General features: G+C 35.5%; 3 protein-coding genes across 7 annotated transcripts; 1 reads left to right on the top strand and 2 right to left on the bottom strand.

Moving 5' to 3' along the window:
• The first annotated feature begins 93 nt into the window (after nt 1-93).
• On the top strand, nt 94-4,441 carry LOC306886939 (sodium channel modifier 1-like). Of its 5 annotated transcripts, none has more exons than XR_013785652.1 (9): nt 182-348; nt 438-508; nt 603-691; nt 771-865; nt 2,719-2,819; nt 2,954-3,081; nt 3,171-3,294; nt 3,432-3,601; nt 4,000-4,426. XR_013785652.1 is itself a non-coding variant. In XM_079444325.1 (8 exons), the coding sequence occupies exons 1-8, from the start codon at nt 298-300 to the stop codon at nt 4,109-4,111; spliced, it is 771 nt and encodes a 256-aa protein (XP_079300451.1). In that variant the 5' UTR covers nt 94-297; the 3' UTR covers nt 4,112-4,441. The 5 variants fall into 5 exon arrangements, 3 of the variants coding, with proteins under 3 accessions (XP_079300451.1, XP_079300452.1, XP_079300453.1); XR_013785653.1 differs by having other exon boundaries at nt 188-348; nt 609-691; nt 4,000-4,425; XM_079444325.1 differs by lacking the exon at nt 3,432-3,601 and having other exon boundaries at nt 94-348; nt 4,000-4,441.
• A 587-nt stretch (nt 4,442-5,028) lies between these two features.
• LOC306887318 (tropomodulin-4-like) lies at nt 5,029-16,717 on the bottom strand. Its single transcript, XM_079444960.1, has 10 exons — nt 16,419-16,717; nt 12,214-12,376; nt 10,422-10,578; nt 10,046-10,168; nt 7,897-7,989; nt 7,615-7,745; nt 7,303-7,410; nt 6,402-6,545; nt 6,171-6,315; nt 5,029-6,057 (listed from the first exon to the last, which is right to left on the bottom strand). The coding sequence occupies exons 2-10, from the start codon at nt 12,319-12,321 to the stop codon at nt 6,035-6,037; spliced, it is 1,032 nt and encodes a 343-aa protein (XP_079301086.1). The 5' UTR covers nt 12,322-12,376; nt 16,419-16,717; the 3' UTR covers nt 5,029-6,034.
• A 622-nt stretch (nt 16,718-17,339) lies between these two features.
• On the bottom strand, nt 17,340-25,849 carry LOC306887317 (vacuolar protein sorting-associated protein 72 homolog; the record flags this gene model as incomplete). The annotated part of the gene is made up of 6 exons (XM_079444959.1): nt 25,450-25,849; nt 23,988-24,140; nt 23,606-23,729; nt 18,758-18,934; nt 18,526-18,670; nt 17,340-17,781 (listed from the first exon to the last, which is right to left on the bottom strand). The coding sequence occupies exons 1-6, from the start codon at nt 25,564-25,566 to the stop codon at nt 17,340-17,342; spliced, it is 1,158 nt and encodes a 385-aa protein (XP_079301085.1). The 5' UTR covers nt 25,567-25,849.
• Nucleotides 25,850-25,915: the final 66 nt, after the last annotated feature.

Here is a 25,915-nt window from a genome sequence, read left to right as displayed (position 1 = left end):
TGAGGTTTACATGCCTTGAACACGAATAAAGCTTATTTCAAAACGGAAATTACCAACAACAACAACAAAAAAAAAAGACAGAGAGAGAGAGATAGAAAAAGAGTGGTTTAGCAATAAATGGATCAGTCCGATCGTCAGACTCGATTCGTTCATGAATCAGACATCACTACCCATAATTCCAGAGACCAAAACAGGAAGAAAGAGATGTCAGTAGTAGTAAGCCTGCTTATCGGTGAGAGTGAAATAAGAAATTATTTGTATTATTACCTGAAAGAATAAGACTGCAGGTGGCCAACCATGTCTTTCAAAAGGGAGGGTGATGATCAAAGTCAGCTAAATGTACTGAAGGTATATAAAAACAGCAAGCAGTGTTATTTGCACACATGCACCAGTCCCTTTTCCCTTTTCTCACTGTTTTTCTCTCGTTCTCTTACAAGAAACGGCGCGTTGCAGATCTTCTGTCTAACTTCATCCCAGATGATGAAGCTACTCTGATGAAAAACGGAAGGTTATTATTTAATTCCTGGTTGTTTGGTTTGCAGAATGAAGTCAGTGTCTGACCCATTGTCATTCACTAAGGAATGTGTTCTCCCCCACTGTAGATACAGCTGCCTTGTGTGTTCTCACCGTCCTGTGTTTGACACTGTTGATATGCTCGTGGTGCACAGGAAGGGAAAGCGACACCTTGAAGGTGAGATTCTACCTATGTATGTACTTCTCTATAAACCAGCATTCAGGTTTTAAGTCCTCTTTGGTCTATTAATTTATAGGAATGAAATGGTTCTACGGCAAAAAGAATCAACTTAAACATGAAATAGATAAAAGACGACATCAAGATTATGTTAAAGCAGAAGATGAGCTACAGGTAACTGGATTCATTTTCTTCAACCACTTTATTAATCAGTGAAATTCAAAAGTCCATCTAACTTTTCTCATCACACCATTTTATCATCATATCATATTATTATTTATATAACAATGAAAGTGAAATTTTTACACAAATTTCAAATTGTCTTTAAATTGTAACTTATTTGGCCAAAAAAGTGCAGCATCTTAAATGTTACTTATTCATTTTACATCATAATTACATCTCTTATATAATTTTATATTATTTATATTTTTTATATTATTTATATTACAAGGATTTATTTTTTATTTTAAATCAGATTTAGTGTGGTCTCACACTTTAAGACCCCACAGTACGTACATATATACAGTGCCCTCCAAAAGTATTGGAACAGTAAAGACAAAATTGCTCTGTTGGCTGTGGAGTTAAGACATTTACAAATATGATTAAAAGATGAATATGAGACAAAACTACAGAATGTCACATTTTATTATTGGGTGATTCAACACATAGATGTTTTACCATCTAAGAAGTTCAGCACTTTTAGAGTTTCATCCCATATCTGATGCGACCATAAGTATTGGAACAGTTGCCTCACAGGTCTTTCTAAGTGATCAGCTGTGTCCTGTTGCATTAATTCTTCAGATATTAAAAGCAGGGAATGTGTTGTATCAAGAATTTGAGAGAAAAATCAAGAATTTGGAAACCAGCAACCAACAACTACCTGATCGGCTGAGAAAACAACAGTAGTTGATGACAAACAAATCATAAAAACTGTGAAAATGAACCCTAAAAGACGTGTCTGTAAAATCACCAACAACTTCCAGAAAGCTGGGGTGATGCTCTGAAAATCTACTGTCCTCAGGAGACTTTGACACAGAATTACAGATGCTACACAGCATGCAAACCTCTGACCAGCAACAAAAATAGAAAGGCAAGATCAAAGTTTGCAAAAAAGCAGGTGAGCCAGAAGAGTTTTGGAACTGTGTTTATGGACCGATGAGACAAAGATGAACCTTTATCTAAGTGATGGGAAAGCAAACATGTGGAGAAAAAAAGGAAACTGCAATGATTCCAAGCATACAGCCTCATCTGTAAAGCATGGTGGAGGTGGTGTCATGGCATGGGCATGCATGGCTGCCTCTGGAACAGGCCCTCTCAACTTTACTGATGACTTAATGTATGATGACAGTAGCAGAATGAATTTGGAACGGTGCAAAACCATCTTGCCTACCGATATTCAAGAAAATGCCACCAGATTCATTGAGAAGTGCTTCATATTGCATCAGGACAATGACCCTAAAACACCCTATAAGTTCAGTCAAGGAATTTATTTTAAGGGCAAAGAAATGGAAAGTCTTAGATTGCTCAAGTCAATCTCCAGATGTAAATCCGATTGAACATGAATTTCACCAGCTGGAGAGGAGAGTAAAGGCAGAAACTCCCCAAAACAAGCAACAATTGAGATTGGCTGCATTAAAGGCTGGGAAAAGTATTTAAAAGGATGAGACCAAGAGTCTGGTGATGTCTATGGGTCACAGACTCACTGCTGTGATTGTGCGCAAGGGATCTGCAACTAAATAATAGCTTTTAATCTTTTATATCTGCCTTATGTTCAACTGTCCCAATACTTATGCTCACATCAATGAGTGGGATGAACTCTAAAAGTGCTGTTCTTTTTATTTGGTAAATGTGACATTCTGTAGTTTTGTCTCATATTCATCTTTTAATCATATTTGCAAATGTCGTTACTCTACAGCCAACAGAGCAATTTTGTCTTTACTGTTCCAATACTTATGGAGGGCACTGTATAATAAGGTCATGTACATTTTATTACATTATTACAATATTACATTGTCACTTGTCCTCAGGAACCCTCCAGTTCAGCTCCTCTTCTGAGTCAAACACGTAAAATTACTCATCATGCCCTACTCAGAACTGCTCCTTACAGTAGCTGCCATAGAAAGGCCAGGTAATGTCTGTGAGCTGAGCCATCTACTGTCATGTCTGATTATTTTTTATAGTTCTCTCTAGGCTGTGTCTTTTTAGTTTCCTTGATTAATTAATTAATTTTTTGCACGTTTATCTGTTTCTACATTCATAAAGTGAACGATTGGAATCGTCAGGATGTGGCCAAGAAGACAGAAAAGATCAAATCAACAATGTCAACTCATCAACTCATTTGTCCATTATGACAAGCAGTATTGACTCCATGACAACAACTAGCACAACAGGTACAAGTATCTATTTTTTTTAAGGCGGTAGATTTTGTGCTTATATTCTTTTAATTGTCCATATATATTGTGTAAATGGTAATTTGTAGTGCATCAGGAACAGACTGAAGGGAAAGGAGAGACAAAGAAGGGGAAGAAGGGATCCAGTATTGTGTGTGAGCCTATAACAGAACAGAGATGCAAAGAACTGGAACACTACCTCAAATTAAAAAGGTATGACAATACTTGACTTAGTGACTCACATTTAACTCATACTCTGACTATAGAACTGATGCTAACATCCAAATCGGTATTAAATTAATAGTTTACCTAAAAATTAACATTTACTGAAAATGTACTTGCCCTCTCAGGCCATCCAAGTAGATGAGATTTGGAGAAATTTAGCACTACATCACAAATGGTTACTCTGCAGTGAATGGGTGCCGTCAGAATGAAACTCCAAACAGCTGATTAAAAACATCACAATAAACCATAAGTAATCCACATGACTCAGTCTTGTGAAGTGAAAAGCTGCATGTTTGTAAGTAACAAATTCATCAGTATCTTTATCGAGAGATACACACAGATCAACCACCATTTACAAGCGGAAACAGTCCAAAACTGTTTTAAACTGTATGGGCTTTGATGTGAGAGGACAACAGTGGATAGACTTTTTCACTGGTAGATGTGTTATTGTGTATCATGAACTCATATTGTGGCCAGAAGCAGTAGTTTGAAAAATCAATCATTTTGACCCATACAATGTAATTTTGGCTATTGCTACACATATACCTCAGCGATTTTAGTCTGGTTTTGTGGTTCATGGTCACAAATGACCTCATCTACAGCACCCATATAGTAATCATTAAATAACTATATGCTTCTCATAGATTATCTCTCAATCTATTTTACTCCTTTTTTCTCACTTGTCTGTTCCAGTTCGGGATGGCTGCAGGACAGAAGTGGTAAATGGGTTAAAGATGAGAATGTTGAGTTTGACTCAGATGAAGAAGAACCGGATCATTTACCTCCTAGCAGTGGATCTTCATAGCAGACTCGATACTGTTCAGCAACTGCCAGAAATGCTTCAGGATACATTTAAACTGAACTGCATGCGAGATGATATTGTCTCGATAGTCACAGCTCTCACATGACATATTTTACATCCACGCCTCTGTGACCTGCTATTGCATATTGCATATATAGCACTTATGTTTGTGCTATTGCATTTTTCAAATTGTATTAGTACTATGTACCTGCAATCATGTTTAAACAATTTCTGAACCAATGGTGGTTGTTTTTTATAGAACATGCAAAAAGTATTGTCATATTTCTATGTGAATAAAGTGAGGATGTTGTGACCTCCATGGTGTTGAATTTCATGTGGTGTATATTCACAAATCTCATCATTATTTTACTTTTAATGTCAGAATGTTGGTTGTATGATGAAAGAGGTCCAAATCTGTTCCAAATCGAGAAAAGAATGTGGAACGGCTGCTTCGTTCTGTGGATCTTTTGCCAAATGCCATTAGGTTTTGGCATAGTGGGACTTCACATTCTGAAGTAGGCCTGTAAAGTTTAGACAGCCACCAAAATCAAAACCCCGTATTAATTTACACACTTGAAGCCACAAATCTGTAAAATTAAAAAAAAAAAGGTCCATGTATATATTTTTCCTTAAAAATGGCAATAACGGTAGTTAAGAGGTGACTCTTGCGAATCTTCATAGGTTAGCATCTGTTCCAAAGGGGAGTATAAATCTCCTCGAGGAAGGTGGTATATTTGGAGCTTTGTAACTCAAACCCATGAGACTGGGTTTCATGACTGGGTGGTTTGCGTGTAAAAATAGGTTAGTGGAGGGGGAGCAGGAAGCCCTGCCATGGGATGTTGAATAGTTCCATTTGTTTTGTGCCTCTGGGTTTGGGTCATCATATAATCACAATTATGACATGAATCATACATCATTTTATCTCAGTCCTCTATTAATTCAATAATGCATCATTTAAATCTAATCTAAATTGTTACAGAGTCCAGATCTACAAATGATAATGAAGCTGTTTTGTACTGTGTGTCTGCTGAGAGCATCTGCTTTGAAATGACAGTATTTACATTACTGTTCAAAAATATGGGGCCGGAAGACTTTTTAAAAGTTTATGAAAGAAGTGCTCAGCAAAGTTGTATTTATTTGATTAAGAAATACAGTAAAAATGGTAATATTGTGAAACCTTTTTGGGGATTTTAAAATCATTTATCCCTGTGATGGCAGAGCTGAATTTTCAGTGATCATGCAGTGTCACATGATCCTTCAGTAAACATTTTAATATGCAGATTTGGATTTTAAGAAAACAATTCTTCTTTTTATCACGGTTGAACATTTTCACTGCTTACTATTTTGTGTATTTGTATTTGATGAACAGAATGCTCAAAAGAACAAATTTATTTGCAACATTATTTTTCTGTAACAGTGTTTAAAAATGTATTTGCTGTTGTTTTTGATCAGTATAATGCATCCTTGCTGAATAACATTACATATGGTAGTGTATGTCAGTGTTTTGATAGTACAAACCTGTATTAAATGATGGTATAGTAATTTAATGAAACTTTGAAGTCTGATTAGACAATATAGAATGTAATATTTTATTTCAAATATTTACAAAAAACCTTTGTGGGAGCACCATATTACCAGAAAATGAACTGAGCAACTGGTGTCTTTTTCAAGTTTGCAAACTGAGGTATTAAGGAGCAGGTCAATTTTATTAGATCAGAGCTTTTGATTTGATGAAATCCACAAAAAAGCAATGGAGTCTTATCAAGCTGGCGATAATGATATCCACAATGGCCGATGGCGAATGATAAAAGCATATCAGGGTCATCTGTTGGGGTTGTCCTGGCTGTTACTGGAGTATCTATGATTTCCAAGAGCGCACATGGAGAACTTTGATACCTCCTAAATGAACTAAATTCCATCCTCTTTTCAGCTTACTCTCTGCTGACGAACTGGAGATGAGATAAATACAAAAAATATTAAGTTCAATGTAGCAACAAACACCAAAATGAATTTTTCAGCTAAATACAAGCACAAGCTGCAAATATTTTGGGAACACACTCACGGATATCATTGTTTCTAGTGATGGCCATTGCGGCTCTTGCACGCGGGCCCTGCTGAGTGAAATGATAACCAATTTTTATGATGCTGGGGTTGTTCTCCAACATGGTTGCAATCTCCATCTCAACTGAGTCGCCCAGTTTCTGTCTCTGTGAGAACACACATGAACAATTTCATTTTTAGTTTTAAACACATGCCATCAGATGTTTCTAGCAGGAGTGTCATAGTCTCTTACTTGGTTGTCGATCTTAATCTCAGTCAGAGTGGAGTTTTCTCGCAGTGCCTTGACGATGGCCATCATGCCTTGTGCAGTAATGAAGTTGGACTCAATGTTAAGGCTCTGCAGGGTAGTGTTGACCTGTAACATCTCAGCTATAGCCTGACTCACAGGAACAGAGCAAGAGAAACAGCTGACATCAGCTCTCCATCATTTCCACAATACATACAGACAACAGAGTTGAAAATGATTTTATGTAGAATATTAAAAAGAACTATTGATTAGTCAAAAGTTTGGGGTTGGTAAGATTTTTTTGTGTGTGTGTTTCTGTCTCTTATGCTCACCAAGACTTCATTTAAAAATACAGTAATATATATATATATATATATATATATATATATATATATATATATATATATATATATATATAATTTATTCCTGTGTTATAAAATTTAAGATTCCAGTATCACATGATCCTTCTAACAGGCTGATTTGCTGCTCAAGAAACATTTCTTATTATCAATGCTGAAAACAGTTGTGTTAAAAAAGTTAAAGTTTAAAAAATCAGCATTTATTTTAAATAGAAATATTTTCTTGTCACTTTTGATCACTTTAAATCATCCTTGCTGAAAAATGTATTAAAACTTATGAACTTTAGTATACATAACTAAACGGAAAGTTTTGATAAAATTGAACAAAAACAAGCTCCATGGTTTGAATCTATAACATATATTTTGACTATTATTTACAGCATTTACTAAACTTTACATAGGTTAATATTTTAGATTGTATTTGATCAAGACACTATTACACATTCAGCAATTTATCTTCAGATTTGTTTGTAGAAAAATATGGGATTGAAGAAATGAAGCAATGAATGAATAAATGAAACATCAAAAACACAGGCTTCAGGACTTACATAGGCCACAGGATCATTACTGCGTGTCCCAGCGATGCTGAGGCTTAACACGTGTGTGTTACGTTTCATAGCCTCAAAAATAGTTTTCAGGGTTGGGATGGGAATGTCCTACAGCAACACAAACAGGCATTACTACCCCATTCTGCTCATGCACAGAAATGCATCAATTCTTATAATTAATCAGATGCTTGCAAGAAAACAAATACTAGAAAGTGTAATTAGGCAATCTGTTTACAATATTAATATTATGTCTAAAGTGTAATGTTTTTATAATTATGCTTATTGAGGTGTGAGTACAGTTAGCATGTTTACCGGGATATTGTTGAGGTTGACCTCCATCAGGCTGCTGTCATTTTTCTGGACGCAGCGGAGAGTGTCCTCCACATCTGTCTCATTAGGAGGCTCGTCGGGATAAATCTTATACACATCTGGTTTCACCACACCTAAAGAGCATAGTCCAGCTTATGATATAGAACTATTGTATATGCTGAAGTGACATTAAGTAAATTCAACAAAAACGGAAAAATCTCATTATATAAAACTTTAGTTTGACATGAAGAGGTTCAGTGTCAAATGTGCTGTATATATACATACTGTTGATGCCTTCTGTGTTGGCAATCTTGCCAGTGGTGTTCAGAGCATCATAATACTGCTTGTTGCTCATGAGTGTGTACATTCCCAGGATGGCTGTGAGGATATGAGAATCTCATTAGTTAATGGCATACATATTCAATACTTTTGGACTACTCTTATGGGATGCCAGTGTATTAATAAAAACATAATAAATCAATATTAAAATAATAACGACAACAATAATAATAATAATAATAAATATAAAATGGTAATACAATTATTAATACATTTTAATTTAATAATAGTAATAATTATCCATTTAAATAAATGTATAGATATTTAAATATCTAAAAGGTTTAAATAATATATAAAATATTATTTTATAGTTTATATTAATAATATTAATAATAGTTCAATATAAAATATAATAATAATGATTATAATGTTGACAAATGTATCATTAATGAATTAATAGTCAATACATTTTTATTACTGATAAGTTTCTATTTATACATTTATATAGTAATATAATTAATCATTTAAAATGATATAATAATAGATTTTTAATTACTATCTTTAAATAATGATTTAATTAATATTATTACAAATTATTAAATAATAAACAAACAAATTTTATGTATGTAAATATAATGTTTTTAATTAATTCATCTTTTTTAATTAGTGAGAAATACTGGCACAAATCATTTAAGCTGCACTGCAGAGAACTGACTAGATATTTAAGTTAAACTGTACATATGCATTTGAACAGCAGGTGGCGCTGACTAACCGGTAAATCCACTATAAACTCCCCCTCCAAGTTTCAATTAACAGTGGCTGGACTGGTGAAAAAATACAGTAGGGCAACAGCAGATAAATTTAGGAATGGGATAGACCAGATCTTACCTTTGTACTTCAGCTTGAATTCCATATTCAGATTTTTAGATTTAGAAATCCAGTTAGCTACCCTCAATCTCAGCAAAAGCAGACTCATCCATTAAATCACCAACGGCAAACTCCTATTGGCAGTTTAATCCGGAACTGGACGCGTTCCAGAGTTAAAACTGTGTTCTGAATGAGGGGCTCTGCTGGGAAATCTGCAGCCAGTGACACGCTCCAAAACTCTACAGCTTTAAATGTCCTTAAGGGCAAAGGCTTTCTATTAAGTTCTCAAGGACAATTAGACAATTGGCCTGTTTCCATCACTTTAGTGTGCTAAATCAAGAATAATGTGAATTCTTTGTGTCTCGTGTTGCATTTTTAATAGAAGCAGTAAGATAAGTGATATTTATGTTTGGCTAAATGCTGCAAACACACAATCATAGAGTGTTTCTAGCACAGAGACGACTTGCAGCCAACTTAACACACGAGCCCAAACATTTTCATTCCATCTCTGTTCATGTTGACTAGTTGGCTGTTGCTCATTTTATTTTGGTGAACTGCTGCGCTTGGGGAAATAGATACTGTGTGGTATAATTCTGTGCATGACCTACACCGTTCATAGTTACACATATAAGTCAGCTAGGCTGCTTCTATTATATATATATTAAAAAAGTTGTCATATGAGACGCTGATTGTACAAAGCAAATAGAGAAGATGAAGCTAGAAAGGGTTTTATTGACAAATGTTATGCAAGAGGTATTGTGATCAGCTGTTTACAATAGCAATAGGATTAGTCCTTAGTCAAGGATCAAAATTTGGATTACAGTCAGAGCTGTTTACAGGACGTTACAGGTTTAAAGTGAGGATTAGTTTGAGAAGAGTTGTATTGCATATCTCTAGAGCACTCCCAACCGGATATCATAAGTTGCTTTATATAGTGGGCAGTCGTGGCCTAATGGATAGAGAGTCGGACTTGTAACCCGAAGGTAGTGGATTCGAGTCTCAGGTCTGTGGAGGTGGGGGGAGTGAATAACCAACACTCTCTCCACCCTCAATACCACGACTGAGGTGAGACCCTTGAGCAAGGAACCGAACCCCCAACTGCTCCCCGGGCGCCGCAGCATTGGCTACCCACTGCTCCGGGTGTATGTTCACTACTGTGTGTACACTTGGATGGGTTAAACACAGAGCACAAATTCCAAGTATGGGTCACCATTCCTGGCCACACACCCCTTCCCTTTATATCATGTAAAAAGAAACAACAGGAGCAGAGTGGAAATGTGATGCCCACCTGCAATGTCACACATTTCAGCATCTGTTGCGTTCTTCAGTGCTTCCTCCAGCTCAGGTTCCAGAGTGATCTGTTCCTCCACAGGGATTTGTCCTGATCCTGGTTTAGGGACAAAGGCCTTTCCTACAGACAGTGGCGGGAAAGGGAAATGTTCTCTTTACTTATAGCTATTATACAAACACAAGAAAGAAACAAACTATACAATTATAATCAGAAAATTATATATAATATAATTATTAATGAATCATTTTAAATTCTATAAAAGTTCAGAATAATGACTAAGTAGTAGTAGCAAATCTGCCTTCAGTTGAATATTTCAAAACACATTTGTTTGTTAAAAAGTGTTATGTTAAAAAGAATCCAGTGTTGGTAGTACCTCTCTTCTCCCCTGTAAAGGGCACCAGGTCTTCTCTGTCTTTGTGTTCCATGGCCTGCTTCTCCAGGAAATCCATCAGGGCGAAGCGATCAAAGGGGCCTGTGGGAGTTTTCTTGGTATGGTCACGCTGACGGAACCCGGCTGGAAGGATGTCATTCTGAAAGGTCGAGAAAATCATTATGTTTAAAATTATTTCTGCAGTCAGAAATCTCCCATTCACACACACACACACACACACACACACACACATTCATACATTTAATCGGTTCATCCTTACAAAATTAAAAAAAAAAAATAATTCTGTCAGGTTTTTTTTCCCCCAATGGGAAACAAGAATTACAATGTTAAAATTGCTTTTTCTGTGAAAACAAAATGCATTCTGAGCACTGCCAAGTACAGCAGCAATTGCTTATTTATAACATAGCTCTCTGGAATACTTGGTTAATCAGAGCATTCAGCTGTCATATATTTTCAGATATTTGCTGTCGCCCATGGCTATGGTTTATATCAGATCACTGATATAAATACCAGTACTTTCATGTCTCTCGCATCACATCCTGGACTCATTCATGCAAATGCCACTGATGCCAGCTTGTGTCTCGATTGTAGTGAAAATGTCTTCAGAGGGCCTTTTATTTTGCAATAATGAACGGCTGACTGTACATTCCATTATTTTTTGTTTGTGTGTTTTGCATCATAAACTTGCCGACTTTGTAAATGGCTACAGATAAAAACTAGCAATATACCCCAACCGACTGACGATCACACACTATCATACTTTGAAGCTGTTCCAAACACTAGAAACTCACACATAAACATGTGCCTCGTTTTTGACTGTCTCAAAACAACTGGATGGAATGATAATCTGAAGCTGAAAAGTCACCACCTGATTTTCTGTGAAATCTGTGAACTCAAATCTGCAGACAGACCAAGTCCACCCAAAAATAAAAATTACCCCATGATTTACTCACCATCAAGCCATTAAGTGTAAAAGACTTTCTTCTTTCAGATAAATACAATCGTTATATTAAAAATGTCCTGGCTCTTTATAATGTCAGTGAATGGTGATTGAGATTTTGAAGCCCAAAAAAGTGCATCCATCTATCTTAAAAAGTACTTCATAAATGCGTTCACAAGAGAGTGGTGTTCCAGTGGATGATGTAGGACGTAGGCGTAAGCTCCAGTGAGAAGTGACGAATGCGGAAGTGCAGAGAAGAGAACCAAACAAAAGGTTTTCGGTATAAGCCAAAAGCAGGCTAGTTTTCCTTGTAAACAAAACTTCTCGTAGAGACTAGCATATTCTCACCAGAGATTATGCTACGCCTACGTCATCTGCTGGAACGCCACTTTCTAATGAACGCACGTATGACAGTTAACGGAAACTAACGATTACGGTTTATAAAGTTTTAAATATGGATATTTTTCTTACACAAATGCATCTCTTCACTTCAGAAGGCTTTATTAACAACCCGGAGCCATGTGGATGACTTTTTATGATGGATGGATTCACTTTTTTGGGCTTCAAAATCTTGACCATCATTCAGTGCCATTACAAAGCTTCAAAGACCTAGGATGGCTTGAATGCGAGTAAATCATGGGGTAATTTTCATTTTTAGGTGAACTATCCTTTTAAGCAACTAAGGGCAAAAAAAAGTTGTGCAGTGTATTCCAGCCTTAAATTACCTACCACTGGTGTCTCCTCAAACATAAGTGCATGTGGCAAAACATTTTAAAGTCTACACAAGTGAAACCTATCTATGCTTTAGTTTCAAACAGTTGTATGGCATAGTACCTCAGGGTCCATCTCCTGTAGGTCATACTCCAGCTGGTCCAGCTCTTCGGCACTGAGGCCCCTGAGGATGGCATCCTCGTCAATGTCTCGGGGATCGCTCTTAGACATGCTTGCTGCTCGGTGGTACTCTCAATGTACACAGCTCGCCCAGAGACAGCGAGCCCTGAGAGAGAAATAAAGTTTAAGCCAGAAACTTGAACAAAAAAAAATCTTGTTTTACTATATTTGGCTTGCAAATAAGGCACAATAATGGCTTCTTGCTTTATTCGGTCCCTCAATGCTTTCTGTAGAAGTTGAGAATGAATGGGAAAACCTTTCAAGCTTTCCAGTCCAAGTCACTTTCAGCCTGGCCAAAAGAGCCAGCCATTGAAAGGGCATGATAGGGAACTGCTTACATTGTTAAATGCCACAAAGCCCAGTTGAATTAAAAGGACAAGGCTAGCATTTGTGTACATGAAGAGCTTTTGGGGGTCTGAAGGTACAATGTACTTGGGAACAGAGATAGGACTTTCTGACAACACGATGTAATTACAGTAGACTCGCCGATCATATGGGACCATGAGGAAAGTACTCACTGCTTCTTTCATTTCAAGGCAGAGAGACAGAGAGAATCTTGTCTATTTTTAGTCTCTGAACAGTAACGCTTGGGTTTTGGGTTACAGTAAGAAGGAGAAGGTTAGAACTGTGAGGAGTTATCACTGGCTCGCACTCATGCGAAGGTGGCCCATGTTGCCGCCCGTCTGCCTTGTGAAACAGACTGATAGAGTCATGGGCTAGTCACCAGTTTCAGACCACCACACCCAAACTGGATCTACAACACAAACTACAGACAATACAGCCTAACATGTTGTGCAACTGACCGGAACTCATCCGTCTGTAACTACATGTTGGAACATATTAAAAATATTGCCTTGTGTAAACTGATATTAGATATTTTTACAGTGAAAAAAGACTACTGATACTGAAAGATTTTTTGCATGTTTGCACATATAACTTTAAAGATATATAAATAAATAAATAAATAACTTAAAAAGAATTGCATCTGTGTGCTTGTAATCTGAGATGGCTTTGCATAACACAAAGCTAAAGCTCTCCAAAAATGTCTGATTGTAATCTTTCACATGCTTTTGATGTGTAAATATTTCTAATTAAATTACTTTTAAGTTTTTAGTCAAACTGTAAGTTGGGCAATCAATGTTTACAATAATGTGGTAAAAGCATTTGCAGACCACTGAGGTAATGGTCTATAAATATATGCTAATGAACATTACTGCTACATATCACACAATGAATCACAAGGGTCTGTTATGCTCTGCACTCTTCATACACTCCTGATGCTTGTAAAATAAATCATTAAAATAAATCAAATTAAATAAAATTAAATTTTATTAAATAATGCAGATTATTAGAGTTAGCGATGGCTGATTTTACAATATGGAAAAAATACAAAAGACAAAATGTGTTTGTTTTGGGTGTGTATTTGTGGTTGTCTGTCTATCATAGGTGTTAGACCAGAGTAGTGTGGCACTAATTTGTAAAGCCAGAGGATCAGAGAGCTAAGAACAGAAAATAAAAACTAAAGTGTGTACACATCAATCAACCCTCCACAAGTTTACTGATTCCAGAAACAGCATTACCATTGCTAAACTCAGTCCTTACCTCATTTCAAAAATAGTTATGAATCATTTGCAGAAAATTATGTTGTTTATAGTTACTTCAGTTGTCTTTCATTGAACTAACGGCAAAACTAGAAATACAAAACAAGAGAACTGAATGAATTGGAGACGGGCTAAATTGCTTTGAATGAAAAATGTTTGCTTGATATGGCTAAAACAGAACTATTGTTATATATCTAACTAAATGCAAGTTTAATTGTGTGATCTCAGTTCTGAACAAATTCAAATTACACTATTTTATGTGAACTCCTAAAAGACCTTGCTCTCAGAAATTGGCAATGCATCTGACACCATTCTTTCAGGAACCTGTCAGTCTACAAGATTGACGGCTCAGGGATTATAAATAGCCATTAACTACTTTGTCTCTTCAACCTTACAATAAACATACAGGCCAAAAGCAGGCCTTCTGCCGACCAGGTGTCATCTTTTTATGTTGTGCACATATCCCAGGAAAGAGCGGCAGTCTGCCTGTTCCTAACACCTGTTCTCACAGCTCCCAAAGGACACCAACTCAAGCCTTAAAAGTATTAGCTGAGTTTCACCTGTTCAGGCTCACTAGTTGTGAAAAGGGTTTTTAAATTAGTCCTTCAACATGGAATCCTTGTTATTTCACTGTTGCAAGGCAGCAGTCAACATTTGACCTTTCCAAATTGAGAAAATATTTCTTTAACTCAATTTATTTTTAGTCAGTACAGTAATTTAAAAAATCCAACACAATGTACAAATTATAATTCGATTTTGATCTTTTAAATAAGAATTTTAATATTCTGTGATTGGAGTTCAATTGAATTGATTTGTGTATATTGAACAGACCATTTTAATCATTGTATATATATTTGATCATTTTAATCAGAATCATTTTAAAAATGTCATAATATGGTGTTCTGACTTTAATTATTATAATGATTAAACAGCAAATCAAACAAACTAAATCTAATATGCCATGTGTATTGAATTGCTTAAGCAATTAAACTTGCGGGGAAAAAAAAGAAAAACAATACTGACAGAACTAGGCAGAAATTCCACACTCTTAAAAATAAAGGTTCCAAAGAAGAACCTTCATCAGTAAACTGTATTTAAAAGAAGAGCCATATTTTCTTAGTGTGAAGAACATCCAAAGAACCTTACTCCACTATAAAGAACCTTTTGTCAAATGGAAAAGTTCCATGGATGCTAAAGGTTCTTTATGGAACCAAATATGCTAATAAATAACCTTTATTTTTAAGAGTGTAATGGTGTCTATGATTCCATGAAGAAATTTGAACATCCATGGAAACTTTCCATAAAGATTCTTTACAGTGGAAAAATATTCTTTAGATTCTTAAACCCTTCTTTTCACTGAGCAAAAGAATTGTTCATTAAAAGATGAATCCAACATTGTTCTTCTATGGCATGTTTGCGAGAAAATAAAACATCTGGAACCTTTATTTTTAGCCCTTTCTTATATCTGCTTTTTTTCTTGTAAAACATGGCAATTTCCAAACTGCAAACTGACTAAACATCTCCGAAAGCAACCTGCCTCTGCTGACTGTTTTCCTTCGAGAGTCCATAAAGTTATTACCGTCCATATGACAAAAACTTTGGTTGGGTCTCAGAAACCCAATTCCCCCTCTGGTACTTCAGAAGGACGCAGAACAAATATTGGGCACTGACACATCAGACACCATATCATCCACCAGAAACACCAAAAGTGACCTTGCCAAGTGTCCAGAACTCTCCTGACGTGCAGCAAGAGCCTAAAAACAACCTTTTTATTCAGATCCATAGTTCAGTTATGGAGTTTGATCATTGGGAGCATTTTCCAGCTGACACACAGCTCAAAAGACTTCACACTATTTGTAGGTTGACTTGGGTCTAACCACCCAAGTGTAAAATTCCAAATCAACCCTCAGATTAATTTTAGCTTCACAAGTCAGCTACTTCCAGCTGCGTAAATCCTTTCTGCTTGCAAAGCTGCAGTGTGAAGCACTATTGCAAGCAAGGCTGTCTGGGAAAATAAGGTCTGTTTTGAAAACAAAAATGTGTGTAAGAACATTATACCACCAAAAAAGGATGACAATCAGCATGTATTTAAAAAAAAAAAACTGTCACAAGATCGTTGTTTTGACATGCTCTCACATTAACAGGTGCATCTGCAGGCAGACTCAGCAAAACAATGTTCTCCATAAAGCCTTACTCTAAACCAAAAAAAATTATCCAACTAATCCAACAGTATCTTGAGTCTCCAAATATCTACTAACTTGAGCTTTAACCTTTTACTATACACTTTACACTACAAACCACCCACTGAGGCCTCTATGCATAAACTACACTGACTGCTTTAACAAAATCACCAAAACAATAATCCATGCAATTAGCAGCTGAATGCAACCATTTTAAATTTCAAATAAATTAAATAGTCAATAAATAAAAAAAATGCTGCTTACTATACATAACTATATACAGCGTCTAAAAAACTTATACTAATGTGGTCCTAGTGCTAAAAGAGACAGACACAGATTACAGGAAGAGAGTTAGTGTGTTACCTACCCTCACTAGGACTCAGAGCTCCTGGGATCTTCTGTACAGCAACTATGTTTGAAATCAGAGAATAGCCCCTCGCTCGCCCCCCCTCCCCGGTAGTCGTTCCCCCCTTAAGCCCTCCCTTCTTCGCTGACTATCCTCGCTTGCTATCTGGGTTGAGCTGAGACAGGGATACGAGCTACTCTTCATGAGGTCAGCACTTCATTATTTTGGATTTGAGAGATTAATGACTATGAAACAGAGGGACAGAGAGAGTAGGCTGACACTGCAGAGAAGGTCCATGTAGTCATCTATTTGAGTAACTCAGGTTTACTCATTAAACGCGTAACATTTTAGTAGAGAGTGTCCTCTAGGGTATAGAGGCTGTATTGCAAGTCAGAGAGACCCCTGATTGAAGATCTGTTTCGAATTTAATGTTGAAGGTTATACATTGGCTGCATTGAGTACTAAGTGGGTTCTTTCCAACATAAACTAATTATATAGATGGCCCACATTATATATGCATAATTATTATCCACAAATTATTATTTAAAAAAAAATAATGACATCTTGGGCAAAGGCCACTCGACAGCAATCTTTAATGCTGTTTTAAATAATACGGACACATTATAAATACATATCACTACATAATAAATTAAATTAAACAGTGCATTTAAAAAAAAAACAATAAATAAAGTTACATTAAGCATTTATGCAAAAATCACATTCAATTATGCAGCTTATTGCACTTACAAATACACTGGACATAGATTTCGCAGCAAACATTTTTATGCAGATATACTGTATTTCACCAAAGAATATTTATTAATTTTGAATGGATAGATAGATAGATAGATAGATAGATAGATAGATAGATAGATAGATAGATAGATAGATAGATAGATAGATAGATAGATAGATAGATAGATTTCCATCTTGTGTATTGTTCTACATGCCTTGTTTAATAATGATCTTCTGGCGCAGATTCTTTGCAGTGGTGTCGGCTGGAGTTGCTGTGCCAGTGGAAGGCAGGCCATGGGCCGCCACATACTTTTTATAGGCTTCCCGGATGATCCTAAAGGCTTGTACATTAGCGTAGGGAATGTCTGTGATGGGGTCTCGGTAGAGCGCTGGCTTATGGGTAACAGGGCAGACCTCCTGGACAGGAATTCGAGGAGGTGGGGACTGGGGAAAGAAACGCTGGAAGGATTCATCATCACTGAATGTGATGTAGGTGCGGGAGCATTTGGCAGGCCCTGATGACAGGGAAAGGTTTACAGCAGCTGTGTTGGCGGAGACAACACTAGGCGGCGCAGTAAGGGTTGATTCTGACTGGAAAAGAGCTTGTGGAGGGTGAGGGCCTGGATTCTGTTGGGCGTCTTGGTCCAAACTGTTAATGAGATGTGAAGATAAAATATATATATAAAGACAAAAAATATACAGGTGCACTCATTTTTTCTCATTTAAATTTTTTAAACAATTTTAAAAAGATGTGATTTCATTGTATATATATATATATATATAAAACAAAAAAATATATAGATTTTATTTTACAAAACCATAACAAAAGATGAAAATCTTTAACTAAGATCTTAGGTATTATAAATAAATTAACATTTAACGTAATTAATAAATCTAAGTTTAATTTACTTTTGACCGAACTGCAATGGTACCTACTAAGATGATAAAGTTAAACAGTGAAGCCAAAATAATTATTACAATTTTTCATTTGTATAAAATGATAGTTTTGGAATTATATTTCTTTTCTTTTGAAATGTGTTTTTTAATTGTTTATTCTATTTATATTATACTTAAAGGATGCTTAACATGTTTTTTTAAATAAATAAAAAATATGCATAAGATTACTCAAAACAAAATTACTCAGTTCACCTCTAAATAGAAAAAAAAAATCACATTTGATTTTGTCATTTAAGGTCAAATTAATGAATGGAGGAGTATTTGTAAACATGAGAACACTTCAGAGACTTTATCTACATAAGTGCCAGTATAAAGGTATATAAAGGTTAGATAGATAGATACACACCCACTGAAAGACAATAAAAGTCTAAAGTCTACAAAGTAAAAGAAGTAAAAAGTAAACATTCAGTAAGAGATGAGGAACCAGGTGAAGTACCCCTCTACATCCACGTTTTCCTCTTTAAAAGTGACGTCAGACACCAGTGGCATGAGCACAGAATGATATCTGATAACAGATCCCACACACTGACGCTTCATATGAACCTGGCGTTTTTTATCTGCCTCCAAACGCTCATAGTTTTCTGCCAAAAACAAAAATCACAAACATCTATTAGCATTCAAGTTTTATAGACAGAACAATTTGTAGTTATCAGTTATCAATTCCTCACCCAGTGATCGAAGGTTAATCTCTGCTGTGACCTTAGCCTCTGCTAAAAGTTCAGCCTGGGTCAAAGGTCGCTCATGTCTTGTACCCTTTCTTCGACGTGGAGCAACCTGCCTCTCCTGCAGCCTCAGGTACGTCAGCCGTGTGTGTTCTGTTGTTGACTGACGCACCGACTTCCTGTCTAAGACAAAAACAATTTCAAAGTTCACTAACATTTACTATAACACTCTCCAGAGTTTATGATGTGGTTGCCACGTGCATAAACTGTTGCTGTTCAAGGAAGGAATGTAAACTTGACTCACTGAAAGCTTCCCCAACAAGCACATTTTATTGCACTGGAATCTAATCTAATTTATCTAATTTAGAATTAGATAAATCTTTATAGATTATTTCTGGAATCTAATTTATTGCACTGGATCTAATTCATGTGAAGAAGAAACAATGACTTCAGAACCTGATGTTATTTTGTTTGTGGTTTATGAGTATATTGTAAATGTGCAATCAGAGGTTCATAGAAATTGTTATTAGTTTTGTAAATCTCTGTTATCATTAACATCTACTCACTCCCTGTTGGATAATTTTGTTGATACATACACAACATACACAACTTTTTGTTTATAGAAACTATTTTTATGGCAGTCAATTACTTGGAAAGAGGAAGGGTACAAAAAAGAAAAAAGAAAATAATACAAAGAAAATAGAAAAAAGAAAATAATACTGTTTGTGAGTCATTGCATAAAATAGTCAGATTTTAAGCAAATAAAAATCACATAATGTATAAATCAAAATAACTGATATATTTCTACACATACATAAAATTATTTGAAAATGTAAGAATAATATATTGCATTAATACAATATTACTATATAGCACTCAATCCATCAAGTTAAACATGTCAAATCTCATTTTCCACCCACCATGTAGCCATGATTTTAACAAGAAATTCAACCGTCCAAAAATCTAAAAAATAATTATATTTCTTATCAGTAAACACTTTATTTCTGATATACCATTGCATATATTTTCATATGTGACGTGTCAAAGTTCATGAATATATTAAGCTTTATGTACACCGATTTGTGTTAACTCATGAAGGAGAAATTAATTAATTGAGTGTTTCAATTAAGATATTACATGCAGTGCAGTATATTTTTTATATGTATTAATATATAGCAATAAACAGTCCATGGATATATTGTGGTATAAGCACTAGTTTCCCATTTATGGAACTGTATTATTTCATATATTGCATTATATTTTCCAGTATATTCCCATATACTTTTGCTTCTTAAATGGATAGTTCACCCAAAAATTAAAATTCTGTCATTAATTATCCTCATGACGTTCCAAACCCGTAAGACCTTCGTTCATCTTTGGAACACAAATTAAGATATTTTCGATGCATTCTGAGAGCTCTCTGACCCTCCCAAAGACAGCAAGGATCCTTACATGATCAAGGCTCAGAAACGTAGCAAGGAGATCATTAAAATAATCCATGTGACATAAGTGCTTCAACCCTAATTTTACGAAGCTACGAGTGTGCAAAGAAAACAAAAATAATGACTTCATTCAACAATTCGTCTCCTCCGTGTCACCCTATAGCGCCATTTCAGAGAGTATCGCCAGTGTTGGGCAAGTTACTTCCAAAATTTAATACATTGTATATTACTAGTTACTGTATTTTGAAAGTAATTAGTTACATTGTAATATTACTCTCTCGGAATTGTAATGCGTTACACTACTTTTGAGTTACTTTCACCAAAATATCCACATAAGTATGTCTAGGCATTATAAAATGCCAAAATGTAGTTTATTGCTGCTCATTATACATCCAGTGGAAGGTAATGTGGTAGGTCTATATAGCATAAAAATTATAAAATTATATTTAGATACCGGTTATGCTACATTAATGTTACGTTGTCGTTTAGGTTAAACACAGATAAGCACAAACCACATTATTACATTCATAAATAACACCTGTAAATAAAGCTAAATTTTATAATGTACAAACAACAAACACAATACCTGGCCTATAGGCTATTTTGAACGGCTTTCAGAACAAAACAAGAATGAAAAATAGCCTATAAGTTGCTAAACAAGCCAAAACAAATTAGGCTAATTTAAAGCAAAACTAAAAGCAAACAGCGCTGTTCTCACGCAGCCTACCTCTCATTCGGCATGAATCCAATGAAATGTGTCCATATTCGCAATGTATTTGAATGCTAAACTATTATTTATTATGTAGGCCTGAACCAGGCTTTGCACTTAACTCGCGTAAAAACATCCTTGTCACATGAGCAAATGTATTTGGCCCGAGCTCAGGTTGAACGGCACGGATTGTACTAGTACACACTATTTAAATTAACCAGTGTATCTATGTGTGGTTGACTGTATTTTATTCTGATAATGAACAAGCTGCAATGTTTGCAATGCTATATGTGTGAGTAGAATCAACCTTGAGGCGCTGGCACGATCGAACAGTGGAAACAAACAATCAAAAAATACTCCGGCATTTTTGGTCTTACAGATCATTTGAAACTGAAATGTGTTTACTTTTATTTCTGTCATCGCGGTTTCCTTTCCACAAACTTTCGTAGAGCGCCACGCCACGCCACACAAAAATGAACCAAACTCAGCAGCATATGTCACTCATTTCCTTTCGTTTTGTTAATCTGTTAATTAGGTTAAGTCAAATATATTTCGCGTATCCGTTCATTTTATGAATGGACTATGATTTAATTAAAAACAGATTTTATAGTGGCACCAGTCCAGGTGTTTCCAGGTGTTACTCGTGCTATTTCTCCATGTTGAGAGTTTGGTGTTGCATAAAGATTGCACCTGACTATGCATTCTTATCCTTTTCTCTGATGAACTGAATATAACGGGAGTGTGCGTCCTCCTCAGAAATGTAGAATCCATCTTTGCAGTCATCTTAACCATCGAATTCCAGCAACAGGAAATAGACAAACTATTTTACACACAGATTTTTGTCTCTGGTGGTGTTTTGCGGTGTTGGTAAATTCCCCACTTAATTTTGAGTTAAAATTTGTTGTTGTAACTTGCATCGCTGAGATTGTAAAGAGTAATAATATTACCCAAATTTTATTACTAATGCGTGTCCACATATGGTTTCCTTTTTGCATGATAGAGCTTTAGTTGGCATCTGCAGATGGTACGGTGGATTGTGTTTACCGACAGTGGTTTCTGGAAGTATTCCTGGGCCCATTTAGTAATGTCAAAGACAGAATCATGCCGATGAGTGATGCAGTGTCGTCTGAGGGCCCGAAGACCAAGCGCATCCAACAAAGGTCTTTGGCCTTGTCCCTTACGCATAGAGATTTCTCCAGTTTCACTGAATCTTTTGATGATGTTATGCACTATAGATGATGAGATTTGCAAAGCCTTTGCAATTTGATGTTGAGGAACGTTGTTATTAAAGTATTCCACAATCTTTATACGCACTCTTTCACAGATTGGAGAGCCTCTGCCCAGCTTTACTTCTGAGAGACTCTGCCTCTCTAAGACATCCCTTTTATAGCTAATCATGTTACAGACCTGATGTCAATTGACATAATTATTTGCTAGATGTTCTTCTAGCTGAATCTTTTCAAAATTTCTTGCTTTTTCAGCCCTTTGTTGTCCCGTGCCAACTTTTTGAGACCTGTAGCAGGCATTAAATTTGAAAATGAGCTCATTTAGTGGGTACAAGTGTAAAATTTCTCCTTTTAAAGTCTTAGTCGTTAAAATCTTCAAGGACTCTAATCACCCTGGTAACTGTCTATTCACTTTGCTTCCATCTGGTAAGCGCTTCCGTAGCCTGATGGCAAAAACTGAGAGACTTAGGAGGAGCTTCTTCCCCCAGGCCATCAGGCTCCTAAACTCTAACTCTGTGTCATAATATCACTTGACTCCATGTAATATCACCATATCAATAAGTTATTCATAATTTTTTCTCCATGTAAATATCATATATCAATAAGCTATTCATAATTTTTCTCTACCTCATATTGCTGCTATTCAAATACCCTGTACAACTTTTTGCACATTATTTTTTGCACATTCCTCTCATTACTATTTGTCAACAACATACTGACCTGCACATTTATATTTATATTTTTTATCCTATCTTATCTTATTTTATCTTCTCTTTTATTTTATGTTTGTACTTCTTCTTAATATTTGTATTCTTATAATTGCACTGTCCTTGGAGCGGACCTACATTTCACTGCTGGTTATACTCTGTATAATTGTGTATGTGACAAATAAAACTCTTGAATCTTGAATCTTTAAACATTTGTTATGTTCTCTATGTTCTATTGTGATTAAATCATTGGCTCATGTGATTTGAAAGTCTTTTAGTTTTCATTTTATTCAAATTTAAAAAATGTCTCAATATTTCCGGAATTCGGGTTGTACTACTGTAATATTACTTTTGTAAAGCGTTACTCCCAACACTGAGTATCACATACATAAACAATGTATGCAACATATGTATGCAGATACGTTGTTAATGTTCAGATCAAAGCATAAGCAACGTAAACAGCGCATCCGTGTATGGTGCTGCTGACACAGAATAGCATATGTTGTTTACGTATGAGATACTCTCCAAAATGACGCTATAGGGTGTGCTGTCTATGGCAGGGTCAGAGAGCTCTCGAAATGCATCAAAAATATCTTCATTTGTGTTCGGAAGATGGAATGAATGAAGGTATTACATGTTTGGAACAACATGAGGGCGAGTAATTAATGACAGAATTTAAATTTTTGGGTGAACTCTTTAAGGGTACACTTCTGTTATATATGCCCGGTCATGTCACATGTGCATGTGTAAATAAAGTGCAAAAGTCTCACTCTTGCTGATGTCCTCCTGTAGTTCAGGGGGGTTGTATTTGTCGATCTTTGTCTTGTCAGTCTTCCTGGGCAGTTCAGCCAGTTTCCGTTGTTTTGGTTTTTGCCGCACCACTTTAACTGGCTCCTACACAAACACAAGGTTCTGTGATTACAGTTGGTGTAAATATGAAACTTGTCATTATTTACTTTCTGTACAGAATGTACTGGTCAGTATTTTATATACAATTCAAAGAGGAACTTCAAAAAGGACGCAAAAGCACCATAAATGAATCATAAAACTAGTTTATACGACTCGTGCACTATATTCCCAGTCATCTGAAACTATTCATGGTAGCTTTTTATGATGGTTTTATGGTTCTTTTTCTTAGTGACTCTCCTCTACCTTGTAGGCTTTGGTCACCACTCTGCTCTTTCGACGTGGCCCATCCTCCTCCTGCTCACTGTCAGGTTCATCCCCTTCATCAATATCAAAGTCACTGTCCACCTCATCTTCCGTTTCAGACATGTCACCCTTATATTCTTCATCACCTGATTCCTGCAGAAATCACATTTTCAGGACTTCAGACATGAGCATATTATTTGCATAGCACCTGGATTACATTCAATTAGATTATATAATGTATACAATTTGTGACCCTGGACCACAAAACCAGTCTTAAGTAGCACGGTTATATATATTTGTAATAATAGCCAAAAATACATTGTATGGGTCAAAATAATAGTTTTTTTTTTTCTTTTATGCCAAAAATCATTAGGATATTAAGTAAAGATCATGTTCCATAAAGATTTTTTGTAAATTTCCTATCGTAAATTTATCAAAACTTAATTTTTGATTAGTAATATGCATTACTAAGAACTTCATTTTGGACAACTTTAAAAGTTATTTTCTCAATATTTTTTATATTATATTTTATTTAATTTAAATTTTTTTGCACCCTCAGATTACAGATTTTCAAATAATTGTATCTCGGACAAATATTGTCCTATCCTAACAAACCATACATCAATGGAAAGCTTATTTATTCGTATAAATCTCAATTTTAAAAAATTGACCCTCATGATGACTGGTTTTGTGGTCCAGGGTCATATACAATATCTGATTTATCAGAATAATGCATGTTTTTACAATTTACTTAACCTTACACAAAAATAAATTTCCATACATTTTCCTTATGTACTAATGTATATATTATATATTGAACATATTAAATTAAATTAATTACTAATTAACAAAATATCCAGAACAATGTATTATGTTAATATATTACAACATATTGAATAATACATAAGGAATTGCAGCTTTACATGTATAGAAAATGTGACTATATTTATATATTTATATTGTAATATACATTCAGTTAGAATATATCACTTATACAATATATACTATATCTAAATTATTGGAATAATAGATGTTTGAAGCTGCTTTACAACATGAATTGTGTAAATCTCTATACAATACACTGCAATACACTGAGTTTAGCTGAATTAAAATAAATTGAGTCACATAACCAAACATACAGAATAACTAAATGTGAAATAATCAAAATGTAAAATTATATACAAAAACACATAAATATTATAGACTGTGTATAAATTCCTCTTTTTTGTGATGTGTTTTTTTTTTTTTTTTTGTCTGTTTGTTTTACTAAATGAAAGCACAATGACTCCATAAAGTCATGTGATAGAGATCTCCAGTCTCAAGATAATAAAATCAGAGTGACGGGGCATATTCTTCCAGGTTCAAGTCCAAACGTTTATGTCGAAGTATAAATGTATTCAGCTGCGGAAATGTGTCAACACAAGCCCATGACTAGCCGCACAGGTGATATTTCATCACTCACGTCGTGAAATCCTCCATAGGTGGTCTTGTAGAACTCATCCTCCTCCTCTGCATCCAGCAGCCTGGATATGCGGTTTCCCGCAGTCTTTCGAGGAGCCCTGCTGTAAGCTAAACTCATCCTGACACCTAAATCTATTTCACAGATATGTAAAGACGGTATGATGGGTATTTATAATTAAAATTAATGACATGACAAGTTAAAATAGAGCAGGGGACCAGATTTCGGGATAGGACTTAAATCTGTTGCGTAAGGCAAAAATTACTGCATCATGAGGAGATCATCTAAAGGTTTTGAAAATGTTATCAGATCATACCAGCTTGACAGCTGAATAAATGCCACAGACTCACTAGCCTAATGTGGTATTAAGAGAGTAATCGATGTAGAGATCTTGTTCCAGACCAAACTAATAGAACGAGGATATTCTTCTGCAGCCGCCAGGAGGAGATAGAGGTGCACTGAAGTACCC

Source organism: Barbus barbus, assembly GCF_936440315.1.
Source record: "Barbus barbus genome assembly, chromosome: 21".
Lineage (NCBI taxonomy): Eukaryota > Metazoa > Chordata > Actinopteri > Cypriniformes > Cyprinidae > Barbus > Barbus barbus.
The sequence above is the reverse complement of the archived record's forward strand: the minus strand, read 5'-3'. Positions and strand labels throughout refer to the sequence as shown.